Here is an 18,595-nt window from a genome sequence, read left to right on the forward strand (position 1 = left end):
GGGTTGTCTTACAAGGAAAGTTGACCAGACTAGGCTTGAATCTGCTGGGGGTGTAGAGGAGTGAGAGTGGACACAACTAAAACATAAAATGGCAGGGTGAATGTGGAGAGGATGTTTCCTCTTGTGGGAGGATACAGAACCAGATTACCCTTAGACAGAAAGCAACATCTTACTTTGAGGACTGGGAGTCTTTGGAACTCTGCTTTCATCATCCACTTGAGAAAGAGTCTGAATATTTTTAAGTTGGATTCATAGTAAGCAAGAGGTTAAAGCAGGTGGTAATTTGGAGTTGAGGTTACAGTAAGATCAGCCATGATCTTCTTGAATGGTGTAGCAGATTCAAGTGGCCTACTCCTTCTAATTTATATACATGTTTTTATGAATAAGACTTCTACCTTCATAAAAGAAAAATACTAGTAAGAGCAAATGTTCGTCCTTTCGATAGGGATGAAAGAATTTATAATGGGGAATGAGAAACAGACAGGGATTAAACAATTTTGTCTGCATTCACCTGGAAAAGCTACCCAGAAATACCGGAGGACTAGGGGTCCAATGCTAATGAGAAAATGAAAGAAATCAGTATTATTTAAAAACTACTGGAGAGGTAATGAACCTGAAAATGAATAAATCTCAAAGAACTGAGGAGCTACCTCTCAGAATTTTGAAAGAGGTGACCAAGGAGATACTGGATGCTCTGCTTGTCATCTAAAATTCTGTAGATTCTGCAGTGACTCCCATGATTGGAGGGTAGAAAATGTGACCCCACTGTTGCAGAAAGGAGGGTGAGAGAAAGCTGGGAACTACCAAGTACTGATACCAGTACTTGGGGAAATTGTTGGAATCTATTCTAAAATGTGATTTCAGGATACTTCCAAAAGAAAAAGTGAGCAAAGTCAGCATGAATTCATGAAGGGAAAATCATATTGATTCATGGAATTTTTTGAGGATGTGCAGTAAACTAGATGAAGGAGAACTAGTGGGTGTGGTGTATTTGGATTTTCAGAAGCTTTTGCCAATGTTGCACACAGAAAGCTGGTAAAATTGGGGAATGTACTGGTGTGGATTGAGAGTTGGGCAACAGACAAAAAGCAAAGTGTGAATAAACTGGCCAATATTGGGTTGGCAGGCTGTGACTAGTGGGGTACCAGAGGGATTACTTTCAGGGTGCCAACTAGTCACCATCTACAGTTATGATTTGGCTGAAAGGACCAAATGTAATATTTACAAGTTGACAGGTGGAAAATTAAATGGAAATGTGAGTAGTGATGAGGATACTAAGAGGCTTCATGGGAACAAAGTCAAGCTGATTGAGTTGGCATCAATGTGACAGAGCACAATATGGGAAATACACGAGGGCCATTCACTAGCAGAAAAAAAACAGAAATGCTGATTTTTTTTTTAATTAGAAAATCAGAATGCTGGAAACACCAAGCAGGTCAGGAACCAAAGAAAAACTGAATTAACATTTTGTGTCAAGGACTCTTTCATAACTAGGAGAATGGGACATGCTGCTGTTGAAAGTTAGGTATGAAATGAGAAATTTCTTGATGTAGATGGTGCTGAATCTTTTGAATTCTCGACTCTAAATGACTCTGGAGATTCAGTCATTGAGTTGATTTAAAACTGATATTATAGGACTTGAGGGGTAGGGCAGGTGAATAGTATTTGAAATAGACTATCAACCATGATCTTGTTGAATGGAAGAGCAGGCTTGAGGAGTCCGATTTGTCTACAAATATTCGCAGTAGAAGCAGGAATAAGTCATTCAACAAGGAGGGCTCCAGTGATGGGATGTTCAACAAATCTAAAAAGAAATGAGAGAACAGTGGCACAGGAAGGGACGAATGGGAATCAAAATGTGATAACGAGGAGCTGAAATTTTAAGCAGTGTACCAGTAATTGCATTCAGAGTAATTAATAATTGTAAAATAAAAATTCAACGCTGCAGGCTCTTTATTTAAATGCATGAAACATTTGCAACAAGATGAGTTGATGACATAAATAGCAACACAGTGTGATCTAATAACTGACAGATGTAGTTGCAGGGTGACCAGGGGACTGAGTGTTCAGTATTCCAGATTATACAATGTTTCAAAACTGTAGGTCAAAATGAAAAGGAGGGAGAGGGTTAGCATTGTTAAACAAGGAAAATATCAGACATGCTAAATGATAGATGGAGTTAGTATTGACAAAAATATTGAATGGCAGGGGAAAGAAGACTGGTAGGAATAATCTATCAAGAGGCCACACTTTGGGGGCTTGGAGCAAAGCATAAATGGCAACATATCAAAGATACGTATGAAGGGAACTGCAATTATCATGGGAGATTTTAATCTGCATATTGACTGGCAAGGATATTGTAGAAGAATCTGGAATTGCTAAGAGCAGTATATTTCAAGACCTATCAGGGAACGGGTTATTTTAGATTTGGTCATGTGTAATGAGGAAGGATTAGTAAGGGATCCTGTCATTAATGATCCTCTTGGAAGTAGTGACCATAACATGGTAGAATTTCAGATACAGGAACCATCTATGTTTAACAAGGGAGGTTAACAATGGTGTTAAATTGAAAAGTAGATCTAAAGTGGCAGGGACCAGTGGTAGACCAAAGGACTGGGAATTTTTCAGGAACCAATAGCAAAAGACTAAAATGCTCGTGAGGAAAGAAAATTGATTTGAGAGGAAACCTGTGCAATACCAAAACTAACTTTCTATGGGTATATAAAATGGAAGAGTGGCTAAGGTTATTATGGGACCTTTAGCGAATGAGGCTGGGGAATTAATATCAGGGAAAAAAGGAAATACCAGACACATTCAACTGTTTTCTTTTTCTTGCATTGTTTACACCATGGATGATACAGCAAATATCTCAATGATGTCAGGTGGGCTAGTAAAAATCCCAGTCTCAAGGGACAAGGTAATAGAAAAACTCACAGGACTAAAGGTAGACAAGTCACCAGGACCTGATGGAATTGGCTGCAGAGATCTTTGGTTGAAGTTTTTCAAAGCTCTCTGAATTCCTGGGATGATATTAGTAGACTGGAAAACATCAAATGTGATTCCCTTGTTCAAGAAGGAAGGAAAACAAAAAGCAGGAAACCATAGACAGTATAACATCTATTGTTGGTGAGATGCTGGAACCAATAATCAAAGAAATAGCTAAAGATTTATCTGATTAATCTAATCAAATCAAGGCAACATGGTTTTGTGAAAGGTGAATCACGTTTGATGAACTTCCTTCTCCTTTTGAGAAGGCAACAAGCAGAGTAGATGGAACAGAACCCGTGGATGTGGTGCAGTTGGACATCCAAAAGGCATTTGATAAGGTGCCACACAAAAGGCTAGTTCATAAATTAAGAGCTTTCTAATTTTGGAGGAAGTGTTAGAATCAATTGAAAGTCAGTTATCACTTAGAAAAGTTGTAATAAATGGGACTTTTTTTTCTGGTTGAGAGGATATAACTATTGGGTTATCCCAAGGGATCAGTTATTAGCCCTGGATTATTCACTATTTATATGAATGACCTGGAGGGGGTAGGATGTAAGGTATTCAAGTTTGCCAGTGACACGAAAATGGGTGGAAGGGTATGTTGTGATGAGCATATTGTGACTCTACAATGGGATATAGATTGAGTGGGCAAAAACCTCACAAGTAGAGTGTAATGTGGGAAAGTGCGGTCATGCACTTTGGTAAGAGGAATCAAAAGGCAGATGAGTGAAGTACAGAAGGATCTAGATCCTTCTATTCATAATTGCAAAAAGTTAGCAGGCAGGTGCAAAATTAGTTAGGAGGCAATGACATGCTGGTCTTTATTTCAAAAGGGTTGGAGTTTAGAAATGGGTTAGCTTTGTTACAATTGTAAAGAGTGTTGACGAGGCCATGCCTGGAATATTGTACACCGTTTTGGTCCCCTTACCTAAGTAAGGATATAGTAGCATTGAGGACCATCCAGAAGAGATTCACCAGGCTAAGTCTGGGATGAGAGATTGTCCTATCACGACTATACAGGTTGGGTCTGTGTTCTTCTTTAGAATTTAGAAGAATGAGGGGTGATCTTATTGAAACACAGATCCTAAGGGGGCATGGCAGGGTAAATGTCAATGGGAGAATGTCACTGGTCAAATGTCACTAGTGGGAGAATCTCAAACAAGGGGATAGAGCTGGTCTTTTAAAACTGATGCACATTGACATTCCTTCTCGCAGAGTGTGGTGAATCTCTGGAATTCTCTGCCCCAGAGAGTTGTACTGGCTGACTAATTTGAAGTATTTGAATGAAGAGGTGTTGCATTTTGGAAGGACAAATCAAGGTAGGACATACATAGTAAATGTTAGGGCACTGAGAGTGCGGAGGAACAAAGGAATCTGGGAGTTCAGATACATAATTCCCTGAAAGTAGTGTCACAGGTAGGCAGGGTTGTAAAGAAGGCTTTTGGCACCCTGGCATTCATAAGTCAAAGTATTGAGTATAGGAGTTGGGATGTTATGGTGAGGTTGTATAAGACATTAGTGAGGCCAAATTTGGAGTATTGTGTGCAGTTCTGGTCACCTAACTATAGGAAGGATATCAGTAAGATTGAAAGAGTGCAGAGAAGATTTACTAGAATGTTGCCGGGTCTTCAGGAGTTGAGTTATAGGGAAAGATTGAACAGGTTAGGACTTTATTCCTTGGAGCGCAGAAGAATGAGGGGAGATTTGATAGAGGTTTACAAAATTATGAGAGGTATAGACAGAATAAATGCAAGTAGGCTCTTTCCATCTAGATTAGGAGAGATAAGTACAAGAGGACATGGCTTTAGGGTGAAAGGGTAAAGGTTTAGGGGGAACATTAGGGGAAACTTCACTTAGAGTCGTGGGATGTGGAATGGGCTGACATCTGACGTGGTAAATGCGGGCTCACTCTTGAGTTTTAAGAATAAATTGGATAGATACATGGACGGGAGAGGTCTGGAGGGTTATGAACTGGGTGTAGGTAAATGGGACCAGCGGAATAAAGTTTCGGCACAGACTAGAAGGGCCAAATGGCCTGTTTTTCTGTGCTGTAGTGTTCTATTTTTGAAAGATTGAGGGCTATGGCGATCTGGCACAAATTTGAGGCCTGGGATAGATTAGCCATAATTGTACTGAATGGTGTGGCTGACTTGAGGAACAAGGTGGCCGACTCCCGCATCTATTTTATGTTCTTGTGACATCAGCCACGTTGGCAAGCATAACAAAAAAAAATAGATCTTTTTAAATGGTGAAAGATTGGGTAGTGTCAATGTTTAAAGGTATCTAGGTATGCTTGTATACAAGTTGCCAAAGGCCAGCATACAACAGCAGCAAGTGCTTAGGATGGTTAGTTTTTTAAAACTGGAGAATTTGAATGCAAGAGTAAGGAAGTATTATTCCAAATGTATAGGGCTTGACTATATCAACTGTTTATTTCTCTCCATAGATGCTGCCTGACCTGTTGAGTTCCTCCAGCACTTTTTGTGTGTGTTGCTCCAGATTCCAGCATCTGCAGAATCTGTGTATCTGCAGACTTATTACAGTTTTGGTCTTGTAGTAAGAAATGTGCTTGCCATGGCCATGCTAGTGCAGTGCAGACTAGCATGAAGTGGAGAACTTTGAATGCTCTATCCCAGAGGCCTGTGGAGACCCACTACAAAACAGATAAATAGGTCTCTGGACTTTAAGGGAACTGTGGGAGGTGGTGATTATGCTGGAAAATGAAGTGGATGATCAGCTATAATTTTAATGAATGGCAGAGCAGCCTCGAAGGGTTGGGTGGCCTATCCTAACTCCATATCTTTTGTTCTTAGTGCCAGTTTCCTGTAATAACATCGGATCACTTAAACTTTTGGATATTAAAAGAATCATCGGTCTTAAAGATCACAGGGGCTCAGAGACCTCCCAGATTCCAAAGGTTTATCAACAACTCTGTTCAGTGCAAGAATCTCCTCTCATGTCAGTCATAACTTGCTGACTTTTTTAAGAAATATCTAGATCTACACACCTCAGCCAGGGGAAATTTTCTTTATGCCGGCATCTACCTTTTCAAGTCCCATAAGAATCTTGAATATTTCAATGAGATCACCTTGTTTTTCAACAAGCTCAACCTGCTGAACATGCTTGTCCTCTTAGGACAATCTCACCCACCTACCAACCCCAGACTTGTTTCAGGAAACAATCTGAAATAAAAACAGAACCTGGGGGGGTGGGGGCGGAAAGAGAATGCTCCATGGATGCTACCTGACCTGTAGAGTATTTACAGTACTTTACTTTCACTTCTAACATTTATAGTTTCTTGGGTTTGCCAGATTGCTGAAATCAAGTTTCACTCTCTCAATTGCAATTATATGCTTGGGTTGGGAGAATGAACCTGTGCTTGATATTCCAGGTGCCCTCTCACTAGGGCCTTGTTTAATTGCAGTAAAACATGTTTACTCTTTACTCAAATCCTTCTGCAATAAAGGCCAACGTGCTATTTGCCTTCCCAAATGCTTCCATGAGGGCAAATGTGATTAGTGTAATGGGCAAAAAAAGGTTGGCATGGACATGGTGGGCTGAAGGGCTAGTTTCTGTGCTGTACAGTTCTGACTTTGACTCTAATTTATGTACAAATATACCTCGTTATTTGGGGGGGGGGGAAAGAATACATTGCTCATCTTTTTTTTCTATCAAAGTGAATGATCTCTCATCTTTCCACATTGTATTCCATCTGCTACATCTTGGCTATCTTTAATCCCCTTGAAGTTGTTCTGTATCCACCTCATGGACTACATTGGTCGTCACTGTTGTATCATCAGCAAACCTGGATATTTTCCACTTGATCCCCTATCCTTCTCATTGATGTAGATTGGGAATAGCTGGGGCTCCTGTATTGATCCCTATGAGACCCCTGTGATTGCAACCTTCCAACCTGAAAAATGACTTGATCATTCCAACTAGTTTTGTCCATTCATAAGTCTTCATTCACACCAGTATAATCGCATGTGCTAACTCTGCCTAATAATTTACCAAAGCACCTTATTGAGGGCCTTCTGAAATCCAAAAACACCATATCAACAGTTTACCCTTTTCTATTCTGCTAGCTCCAATCTCTCGAATTCCAACAGAATTCTCAAGCCTGATTTTTTTTTCCATAAATCCATGTTTTCTTTATCCAGTCCTATAGGTATTTTCCAAGCACCCGGTCCAGTTGCTTCCTCATCAATTCTAACATTGTTTCTATTAATGAGATCAATGGCCCTGGCATATAGTTGCCAGTTTTTTCCCTTCCTACTCTTTAAAAAATGTTGTCACACTTAATATCTTTCTATCCATTCAAACCACTTTAGAATTAGTGGAATTTTAGTGGATGGACTAGTTGCCATCTTCTATCTCCACAATCACCTCAAAACCTTGGAATGCAGACCTTTTCCCATTAATTCCTTCAGTTTTTTTTCTTTAATACCAATATCTTTCTTCTCATTCTTTCAAGAACTGTTCTTCAACATTTCCGGGGGTATTTTGCATCTTCTGTGATGGAAACAGAATATTTAACTTTGCTGCCACTTTCTTATTTTCCCCCATATCATTTTCCTTCCCTCCATCTGTAAGGGGCTTGCAATAGCTTTCATAATTCTTTTTCAGTTTGTTTGTAAAAAAAAAAATATTTTCTGCTGTTTGCTAGATTTCTGTAGTATTCTAGTTCCTTTCCATATCAGTGTCTTGGATCTTGTTTTTGTGTTCTGAAGTATTCCAGTCCTCAAATTTACTTTTGATCTTGCTATCATTTTCTTGATAGCCACTGAGAAACCACTTTTCTTACTGCACTTTTGTGTTTGAACAGGATTTATACTTATTTTAAAAATAGTTAAAATTAGCTGTTGTTTGTCTAGTGTCACATTTATTTCCCAATCCACCATAGTCAACTTCTGACTCGTACCTTCATAGTTTGCTCTGTTTAAATTTAAGAACCTGGTTTTGGATTAAATTTCTTTCAGTCTTAATATAAAATTCAGTTGTGTTATGGTTCTTTCCTCAATGCCCCTTCAATAATTAACCTTCTCTCAATGTATAATACCAGACTTAAAATAGACTATTGATTTTAGGGAAAACATTTTGTATATACTTTGTGAATTCATTTTCGACCCTATTTCCACTAATTTGCTTTACCCACACTGTCAATTAAAATCCTCCATAATTACCATAGTACTCGTATTGTATGTGACCCCCATTTCTTGAATGATAGTGTGCCCTACGTTACTGAGGTCAGAAATTCTGCAATATTTAATTCTCCAATTGATGACTATCAAACCTATTGATTTTAATCTGTTAATTGAAAATCCAAAAACAAAACTGCTGGATATCTGAAGTAAAAACAAAATGCTGGAAACATTTCAGCAGGTCAGACAGCATCCGTGGAAAAAGAAACAAAGTTAATATTTTGGGTTGAAGATGCCTTAGTCTGAAATGTTAACTGTTTCTCCTTCCACAAATGTTAGTTCATCTGTTTTGTTGCATAGGTTCCAGCATTATGGCTTTCTGTGCTTTGAGTTTAACTTTTCTGTTTTGGTTTCCTCCAGTATCAAATTAATTAATGATGCCCTTTTTACCTTATTTGTTCCATCCTGACCTGCTAGATTTATATTTACCCAAAACTCTACCATTGTTGGGGTTTGATATTAATTTTGAAACTGATTTTCTTGAATTCTCTCCTACCACCCCTGCATCTGGCCCCAATGTCTGCCACCCTAAGCTTTCAATTTGCAGGAACAGTAGATCCAGCTTGGTTTCAGTGAAGTCTGTCCCAACAGTGTGGCTCCTACCCCTGTATTGATGCTGGTATCCAATGAAACAAAAACCCACTTTGGTGCTAGAGGTTATGGGTTTGGGTGTTGTTAGACTAACTGAGGCAGTAACTGCAGTTTATTTTGTAGGTGGTATGCATTGCAGCCACTCTGCACTGGTGGTGGAGTGAATGCATATTTAAAATGGTGGATGAGGTATGCTTTCTCCTGGATTATATTAAACCTCCCAAGTCTTGTTGTAGTTGCACTCATCCAGGCAAGTGGAGGGTATGCCATCACACTCCTAAGTTACATCTTTTAGATAGTGTAAAAGCTTTTGGTGTTGGGAAACAAATCTCACTTCAACATATATGACCTTTTAACCTCCCTCTTGTACCTTGTGACCACAATATTTATGTGGCTGGTCCACATTTTCCAATGGGGACTTGGTGATGGTAACACTGAATGTTAAGGAGAGGTGATTAGCCACTCTCCTGTTGGTGATGGTTATTGCCTGGCAATTTGTGGCACAAATGTTACTTGCCGTTTATCAAACTATGCCTGAATTGCAAGTGGAATTGAATATTGCACAACGATCAGCAATTTTGTATTGAGAGGAAAGTTACTGATAAACCCACTGAAGATGATTGTTCTCAGGATAGTATCCTGAGAAACACCTTCAGTGATATCCTAGGGGTGGGATGATGGACTTCAGCAAGGAGAAACATCTTCCTTTGTACAAGATGTGACTTCAGTTACTGGATCCCATTATTGAGGATGTAATACAGCATGGAAATAGACACTTCACCCACTGATCTGCACTAACAATTAAACACCCATTTTAGTTTTTTTTTACATTACATTAATCTTAGCCTAACCCCTTTTATTCTCCCCACATTCCCATCAACTCTTTTTCTACCCCCCCCCCCCTGCAATTCTACCACTCATCCACATACTAGGGGCAATTTAGTGGCTAACTAACCTACCAACCTGCATGTGTTTGGACTGCAGGAGGAAACTGGAGCACTCGGTGGCAACCCATGCAATCACTGGGAGAATGTGGAAACTCTACAAAAAATTGCACCAAAGATCAGAATTGAACCCAGGTCACTGGAGCTGTGAGGAAGCAGCTTGACTAGTTGCACAACTGTGTTGACCAAAGTGGATATCCTTGGGACTGCCTCTGAATAGATGTGGCAGGACTGAAAAGCTTTGATCTAATCCATTGATTGTGAGATCACTTTGGCTCTGTTGCAAATTGGCACTTCATTAAGTATGCCAGAATCTGCTCACTTCATGCTTGATCCCTTGGCTTGATTTAAGAGGTAGGTTAAGGAGTATGCCAGACCATGAGGTTGGAGATTGTATTGGTGTATTGTATTGCTCATTGTCCACAATGCCTTGTGGATGCCCACTTTTGAACTGCAGGATCTGTTCTGAGTCTATCACATTAAGCACAACTGTCGTGCCATGGAACATGATAGAGGGTGTCTTTGGTATAAAAGAATTTTCTCTCCATCTAGACTGGTACATGGTCATTCCTATAAATACTGCATATGCTTGAGATAGTTTGGGGGTGGTGAGGTCAAATGGTCTAATTCTTGCTGGTTCACTCCCTATCTGCTGTAAACCTAATTTATGTCCTTCAGAACTCTGCCAGCTTTTTCATTGGGTGTGCTTACCAGTCCACACCTGGTGATGAACATTGAAGTCACCCACACAAAATAAATATCCAATGCTCTTGCTACTTTCAATGCTGCTTCTTTATTTTGTCCAACATGGAGGAGAATAGTTCATTATCTGGAGAAGAAGGTAGGTGGTAATCAGGTTTCCTTTCCCATGTTTAACCTGATACTATGGAGTCTGAAGTCAAATATTGAGGATTCCTGGCACTATTCTCTTCTATCTGTATACCACTCACTTTACTGTCTTCTAGTAGATTTGGTCCTGATAATGGGATCAGAATACCCAGTGCCTGTGGAGTCTAGCATATGGTCACCCTCACAGAATGATATCTTAAAGTCATAGAATCATACATCACAGAAACTGGTCCTCCGGCCCACCACGTCCATGCTAGACATTGTTTGATCAACTTTATTCTCTCAATTTTGCCACCAGTTACCAAGTGTTTGTGAGAGGGCTTTTGGAAGGTTGATTGGGTGCCTGGTACATGCCAAGTATGTCCTGGATTTGTATTGTTGGTTCAGATCTCTAGATTATAAACCTGGTATTTAATGATATTGCCACCACTTTACCCATCTGTGAGATTATCATTTGAGATTAGATATCAGAGTTGAGTTTATTATCATTGGCATGTCATGAAAGTTGTGTTGTGTGGCATCAGTACAGTGCAAGATGTAAAGACAAAAATTGCTATAAGTTACAAAAATAAATAAATAGTGCAAAAGAGGAATAATGAAGTAGTGTTCATGGGTTCATGAATTGTTCAGAAATCTGATGGCAGAGGGGAAGGAGCTGTTTTCTGAAACATTGAGTGTGGGTCTTTAGGCTCCTGTACCACCTCCCTGATGGTAGTAATGTGAAGAGGGCATGTCCCAGGTGTTGATGGTCCTCAATGATGGATCCCGCCGCCTTGAGGCACCGGCTCTTGAAGATGTCCTCGACGGCAGGGAGGTGGCTGAGTCTACAACCCTCTGCAGCCTCTTTTGATCCTGCACATTGGAGCCTCCATACTAGGTGGTGATGCAACCAGTCAGAATGCTCTCCACTATACATCTAGAAATTTGCAAGTCTTTGGTGACATACCAAATCTCCTCAAACTGCTAATAAAATAGAGCCACTGGTGTGCCTCCTTCATGATTGCATCAATGTGTTGGGCCCAAGATGGATCTCAGAGATGTTGATGCCCAGGAACTTGAAGCTGCTCACCTATTCCACTGCTGACCCCTCAATGAAGACTGGTGTGTGTTCTCCCAACTTCCCCTTCCTGAAGACCACAATCAGTTCCTTGGTCTTGCTGACATTGAGTGAGAGGTTGTTGTTGTGATGCCACTCAATCAGCTGATCTCTCACTCCTGTATGCCACCTCATCGCCATTTGGGATTCTGCCAACAGTGGTGTCATTGGCAAATTTATAGATGCTGTTTGAGCTGTGCTTAGCCACACAGTCATGAGTGTAGAGAGAGCAGTGGGCTTAAGCACACATCATTGAGGTGCACCTGTGTTGATTGTCAGCAAGGAGCAGATGTTACTACCGATCCACACTAACTGCAATCTTCTGACAAGGAAATCAAGGATCCAGTTGCAGAGGGAGGTACAGAGACCCAGATTTTGAGGCTTGTTGATTAGTACTGAGGGGATGATGGTGTTGAATGCCAAGCTGTAATCGATAAACAGCAGCCTGATGCATGTATTGCTGTTGTCTAAGTGCTCCAAAGCAGAGTGGAAAGCCAGTGAGATTGTGTCCGCTGTAGACCTGTTATGGCAGTTGGCAAATTGCAGTGGTTCCAGGTCCTTGCTCAGCCAGGAGTTAATTCTGGCCATGACCAACCTCTCGAAGCACTTCATTTCAGTAGATATGAGTGCTATTGGGCACTGGTATGATTGATGTCCATTTGAAGCATTTGGGAACCTCCCACTGCAGCAGTGAGAGGTTGAAGATGTCCTTGAACACTCCAGCCAGTTGGTCAGATTTTCATTCTGGAGGTCCTGGCTGAAATTTCTGAGGCAGTTGTCTCCATAGCAACAGTTTTGTTTTAAATTTAAACTTGGAGATTAACATTGAACAGCATACACTTAAAGTAAACACGTAAGCATACATGTAAAATACAACATACACAGTTGATAATTGAGCTTAAAGCTCAGTTAATTGACATCAGTTCAAATCAGTGGGTTGATAGTGTTATAGAACTAGATAAGCATGGGGGGAGAAAAGAATTAGAATGGACTTGTCACATAAGTGAATTGAAGAACTATGTGGTGCAGAGAAAGGAAGGGAAACAAAAAATAAGAATTGCCTAATCGTACTGCTGTACTGCTCTCCATCTTTAGAGGAAAGCAATTGTATAAGTTATTTTTTTTAGTTCTTTACTTTATCTCTTGTTTTTGTAACATTGTGTTATTGTTTCCATAGGTGTGCCTCACTGCGGCTTTCGTGTGGGTGTGTCAAATAGTGTCATTCTTAATTTAATGGATGATGCCACAAGCTGGTTGCCTGGTGATCAAATAGTCATTGCAAGCACTGATTACTCTATGCATCAGGCAGAAGAATTTACTCTCCTTCCCTGTCCTGAGTGCAATATTTATCAGGTTAAAATTGGTAAGAGCTATTAATCTACAACATTTGAGTTTATTTCTTTTTTTTTAAAGCTTTATCTTTAGGATTCTTTGCATCAACACAATGGATTTTTTTTGTCTGTAGATTTAAGTTGTGCAATGTTATTCAAATTTTGTTTGGACAGTTCTGGTATGCAATGTGGTTCCTGTCTTTTTTTAACTGTACCAAGAAATACAAACTATATGTTTAAAATTGAAAGTGTACAAAGCAACAAACTTTTTCATATTCAGTTTTGCTCAGCTAATTTGAACTCCAACTCTGAGTGATTAGAATGTTTTTCAGTTTGCTTCCTTGCTGAACTATTACCAGGTTAGACTAGAGCTGGTGATCTGAATATTTTGAAATGCTTGCACAAGTGAAGACTAAAATATTTTCTCCATAGTTAATGGGTATATCAATGCTGAACAAAGCAGAGCACTGTCTGGTAACGCTAGAGAGTTGCACAACTTATACTTTCTCTTGAGTTATGATATGGTCATTTACCTGTGGTAGGGGGACAAATTGTCCCTGAGCCATCTTAATAGTGAGATTGGCACCAATGTGCTACATGGCTGCAGAAAGATTTACCTTGTCATGGGTATCTGTGTGATTAAATGTTAGTCAAGGCTCTGGAAAATTTCTACTGAGGTGAATACATGGCTGAAGAGCAGTGTGGGGAAATAAGGTACATTTCTTGGGACACCTGATACCAGTCTTAGCAGGTAGAAACCGTATGACTGGGAAGGACTTCACCTGACCATGGCCAATACATTAGCAAGAGTAGCTGTAGGCAAGTGGTGACGGTAATATAATGAAATAATTCATGCCACTTGGCAAAAATGTATTGCAGTAAGGAGGAATGATCCTAAGGAAGGGATGAGTCAACCACAGCTGACCAAGGAAGTTAAGAAAAGTATTAAGCTGAAAGAAAACACACAAGGAAGTAGTCATTAATAGTAGACTTGAAAACTGAGGTAAATTCAGAATCCACCAAAGGAGGACAAAAGTAATAGAGAAAATAAACCGAGGCCAAACTGAAGAATATAAAAACAGACAATTGGGAGTGTCTTTAGGAATATAAAGACGAAGAGAGGCCAAAGTGACCATTGGCCCCAAGTGAATGAGGCTGGGGAAATAGTGAAAGAAAAATGACAGAATAATTAACTGGATATATATGTACCTGTCTTTATGGTAGAAGATACCACAAACATTCCATTATACTGAGGAGGAATTAAGTACCATCATCCGAGGAATTGATATTAGCCAAACTAATGGGGCCCTGTGGTTTGCAGCCCAGGATCCTAAAAGTGGTTATAATGTTACAAAAATATTTACTCTAGAGTAGATTAGAAAATGGCCAATGTGACATCCCTATTCAAAAAAGGAGGGAGGCAAAAGGCAGGTAATGAATGATAGGCCAATTAGCTTGACATCAATTTTTGGAAAAATGTTGGAATCAATTATTAAGGAAGTAACAAATTTGGAAAATAATCTAGTCAAGCCAAGTCAGTGTGGGTTCATGAAGAGGAAATCCTGAATTACAAACTTGAATTTTTTTGGTGGCAGTCTTGTTAAGAATGTCTAAAGGGAAACTGGTAGCTGTATTGTATTTGGACCTGCAAAAGATGTTTGGCAAGGTGCCTAACAAAAGGTTATGTCACAAGGTAACATCGGTATGGATTGGCTAATAGGCAGGAAGCAGCAAGTAGGGATAAGGGGGTCATTTTCAGGTTGGCAGTCTTTAACCAGTGGAGTGCCACAGATCATCGCCAGAATCACAACTATTAACAATACATGTCAATGACTTGGAGGAAATAAGTGAATATAAGTTTTGAGGAATTTTGCAGGAAGATAATAGGTCAAGGGAGTGGACAAAATATTGGCAAATGTGGGAAGATGTAAAATTATTCTTTTACCATTCCTTCCAAATTGAAAAGTGTTTTCTAAATTGAGAAGAGAAATACATGAGGCTGAATCATAAAGGGTTTTGAGGGTCCTTGTCTATGAAACACAAAGATAGCACTGAAGTGCAGCAGGTAATTCAGGAGCTAATGGAGTCTTGGCCCTCTACTTCAAAGTGGCCTGGAGTATATAGGGTACTGTGAACAATTTATTTCCTCTTTCAGGGAAGATTATTTTGCTGAAGGCAGTGCAGAGAAGGTGCACTAGTATGTTTGAAAGGCTGTCTTAAAAAGATTGGGACTCATTGGCGCTTAGAAGAATGAGTGGTGATCACATTGAAATATATGATTCTAATGAGAATGTATCCTCTCATGAGAGAATCCAGGGCCATAGTCTCAGAATAAGAGGATGCATATTTAAGACTGAGATGCAGAATTTCTTCTGAGGGTTGTGAGTCTTCAGGGCTCCTTGCTACAGAGAACTAGGAGCAGATTCCTCTGGTATATTTCAGCCTTAAATAGATTCCTATTCAGTAAGGGAATCAAGAAAGAAAGGGAAAGAGCAGGAAAGTAGATTTGGGAAATGTCGGATCAGCCATGATCCTTTTGAATGGCAAAGAAGGCTTGAGGGGCTGAATGGCCTTCTGTTCTTTCTTATGGCCTTGAGCATGGAAGTGAAAATATTGACCCTCTTTCCCCCTCTTTTCCACCCCTCCCCCCCAAAGAAAAACACGCCTTGCCTCTTACAAATACTTGTTAAGTATCTGCATGTTGATTCTATTTCCAGCTGCTGCCTGGGAGCTTGGACTCCATTCCCAGTGGAGTCTTAAACCTGTCTAGACTTAATGGGTCTACCTATGAAGTTACCACAGACTGCTTGCTACTTATTGCAGCCTCTTACATTGACTTGATTTCATTCCTTAATCACCAAGACTATTCCTTTTGCTTCTGTGGACCATGTACGTATATTTATTTCCTGTTCTTTTTTTTTCATTCCTTCAACCTTGTCTCTATAGTGTTCACCGTTTGACTTTCAAATTGAATTTTCAGTCACTTCATCCACTTTGCTCCTTATTCTGAGCTTTTGTTCAAAGAATGCTTATTTGGATCACACACTTGCTTTCTATCAAGTGTTTATTGCTCTTTTTCTCATTATGGGCTTAATTACTTTCTATTTTATACTTTTACCCACATTTCCTTAAAGCACTGCCTCTGACTATTAGCTAACTATCTTCCCTTGGGTTTTAGAACAACTTTTATTACACTACATTGGTCATTAAAATGTCATGGGTAGATGCAGAAAATCAATGGTAATTGATGGATTCTGGGTGACACTTAACTCTAGGGGACTGGATTATAATGCAATAGAAGTTGTACTGTAGTTTTACAAATCCTTGATTTGACCATAGCTGGCAGATCCAGACACCCTCGTCTCTTGAAAAACCAGTGCAGTTTAGATTTCCATGAAGTTACTCTGCCTCCAGAGTTAAATTAAGAGGCTCAGACTGGGATTGCATACCCTGAAATTGAGAGATAAGGATGATTTAATTAAAACTTTAAAGATACTGGGCACCAAGGGCAGAAAGAGGGAGATGCCTCTAATGGTTGGGGAATCTAGGTCCAAGATGTACAATCTAAAAATTAGACCCAAGCCTTTCAGATTTGAAGTTGAGAAGCACTTCTGTACTTGAAGCATACTAGAAAATCGGATCTCTTTTCCATAAGCATTGTTGCTTGGTATGTTGCTATGTTTAAATCTGTAATTGATGTTTGTTACCAAGGGGTATGGAGGGAAAATGGACTTAATAGCTTAATCTGGTTCCAATATTCCTATAAGTTATAGACTGTTGAAAAGTTATGATTTGCATCAAATCAGCATTTGTTGAGTTTTTTACTGTACTCTTCTTGAGCTGCACTGTGCAATGGAGCTCTTCAAATAGATGTCTTAAACTGGTAGTGATAAAATTATTTCAACGAGTGCTAGTTTTGAAACACATCTGTTATCATAGGTAAACCGCGTTATCTTCACATGGGTGAAGTTGTAGATGGAATAGATATGAGGGCGGAGGTTGGACTTCTAAGTAGAAACATCCTCATTAAAGGAGAAATGGAGGACTCCTGTGATGGACAAAATTTTTGCCACTTTTTCAGCTATGATACATTTGGTGGACAGATAAAGGTAAGTGTGTTATTTAAAGTCCTACAACATTACTGAAAATATTAATTGGAGGAAATGCAGACCCTATATATTTAAATTCAGTAAATTGCATTATTCAACACTTTGATATTGGCTTGCTTTCTTTTTGAAATGAATCAAAGTACGAAATACCATTAGTTCTAACAGTTAAGGTTCAATATAAATAGCTCAATTGATTGTTAGCATTCTCATTATACATTGTATTTATTGGTGATTTAATGTTAATTATTTATCCGAAGATGGTATTGATTTCTTGCTAGTAATCAGTTGGTGATAAGTGCACAAACACTTATCGGTGTAGAGTCACTCTCCCCTGTCTGCTATTAAATGCCTCAGGTGGAATTTGGAGCAAAGGTATTATTCTAGGACAGTAATTAGGGGGAAAAATAGGTGATCTTCTCATTAGATGTGTTTTAAAGTGATCTCGATTGATCCACTATTATAAAGGATTGCCTACACAGTCATGAGTGCTGACTCTCCAAAGTGGCTCCAATGATGGAATACTGTTAGGATTGTAGCCATTGGTGTCTTGTGGACTATTTGCATATGATCGTATCCCAACTGCTAGTAGCACAGTAGTGGAGCTAGTGAAGATGCTGTCTCGCATCTCCAGTGACTCGGTTCAATCCTGTCCTCTAGTACTGTCTCTGCAGAATTTTTCTTCTCCCTGAGACCATGCTTTCTCTGTGGAATTTGCATGTTCTCCCTGTGACTGTGTGGGTTTCCCTGGGTGCTGCAATTTCCTCCTGTGTCACAAAGAAATGTGGTTGGTAGGCTAATTGGCCACACTAAATTTTCCCTGGCGTTGTTGAGTGATTAAAATCTGGTGGGGGGGGTGTTAATCAGAATGTGGGGAGAATAAGTTGCCAGGAAAATTTGTCGGGAAACATGATTGCTCTCTGAGCCAGTATAGACCAGATGAGCTGACATGGCCTCCTATGTCATTATGAAATGTAAAACAATGGAAAGAAGCTCTTCTAAAGGAATGTGATGTAACATAGCAAGTGTTTTGTTTTTTGTCCTAAAATATTATACCTGTGGGTGCCTTCAAGCAACTCTTTAGTTCCTTAATGCAGTAATGATGAATCTCCTTTTAAGACTGATGGTACAAAATATGCTGAAGAGCCAGTGAGTTCATAGAAAACTGGTGGCCAACTGATCCAGATCAGTACAATACCTCAAGTTTTAATTGTAGCTATGAGAGCGCACTCTTGATGGATGGCTCTGGAGTTGGCAGCCAATAGTTGGGGATATTGTGTAAAAGATTGATTTCCTATGCAGGAGGGTAGCCTTCTACATCTTTATGTAATGGGAGACAATAGTGTCTTCCCCAATACAGTAATTGTACAGGTACTGACCACCTTTTTATGATTGAGTTATCATCTTGCTTATTAAGATGGAAACAAATGACTTGGCATTTTTTGTACTCCTGATGTCACTTTTGTCCATGCTTCAAAGGATTAACCTA

At 39.6% G+C, this 18,595-nt stretch overlaps 2 protein-coding genes across 5 annotated transcripts in view; both read left to right on the top strand.

Annotated features, from left to right (window-relative positions):
- The window catches only part of LOC127583920 (cell surface hyaluronidase-like), a 120,309-nt gene that overhangs the window by 31,578 nt on the left and 70,136 nt on the right, over window positions 1-18,595 (top strand). For all 4 annotated transcript variants that reach the window (XM_052040343.1, XM_052040342.1, XM_052040344.1 and 1 more), the window contains 2 exons: window positions 12,847-13,032; window positions 16,940-17,109. In XM_052040343.1, coding sequence (XP_051896303.1) covers window positions 12,847-13,032; window positions 16,940-17,109 — 356 coding nt within the window. The remainder of the gene's footprint in view (window positions 1-12,846; window positions 13,033-16,939; window positions 17,110-18,595) is intronic.
- Window positions 1-18,595, top strand: part of cemip (cell migration inducing hyaluronidase 1) — a 220,155-nt gene that overhangs the window by 3,203 nt on the left and 198,357 nt on the right.

The sequence above is a fragment of the Pristis pectinata genome, chromosome 28 (genome assembly GCF_009764475.1).
Source record: "Pristis pectinata isolate sPriPec2 chromosome 28, sPriPec2.1.pri, whole genome shotgun sequence".
Taxonomy (NCBI): Eukaryota; Metazoa; Chordata; class Chondrichthyes; order Rhinopristiformes; family Pristidae; genus Pristis; species Pristis pectinata.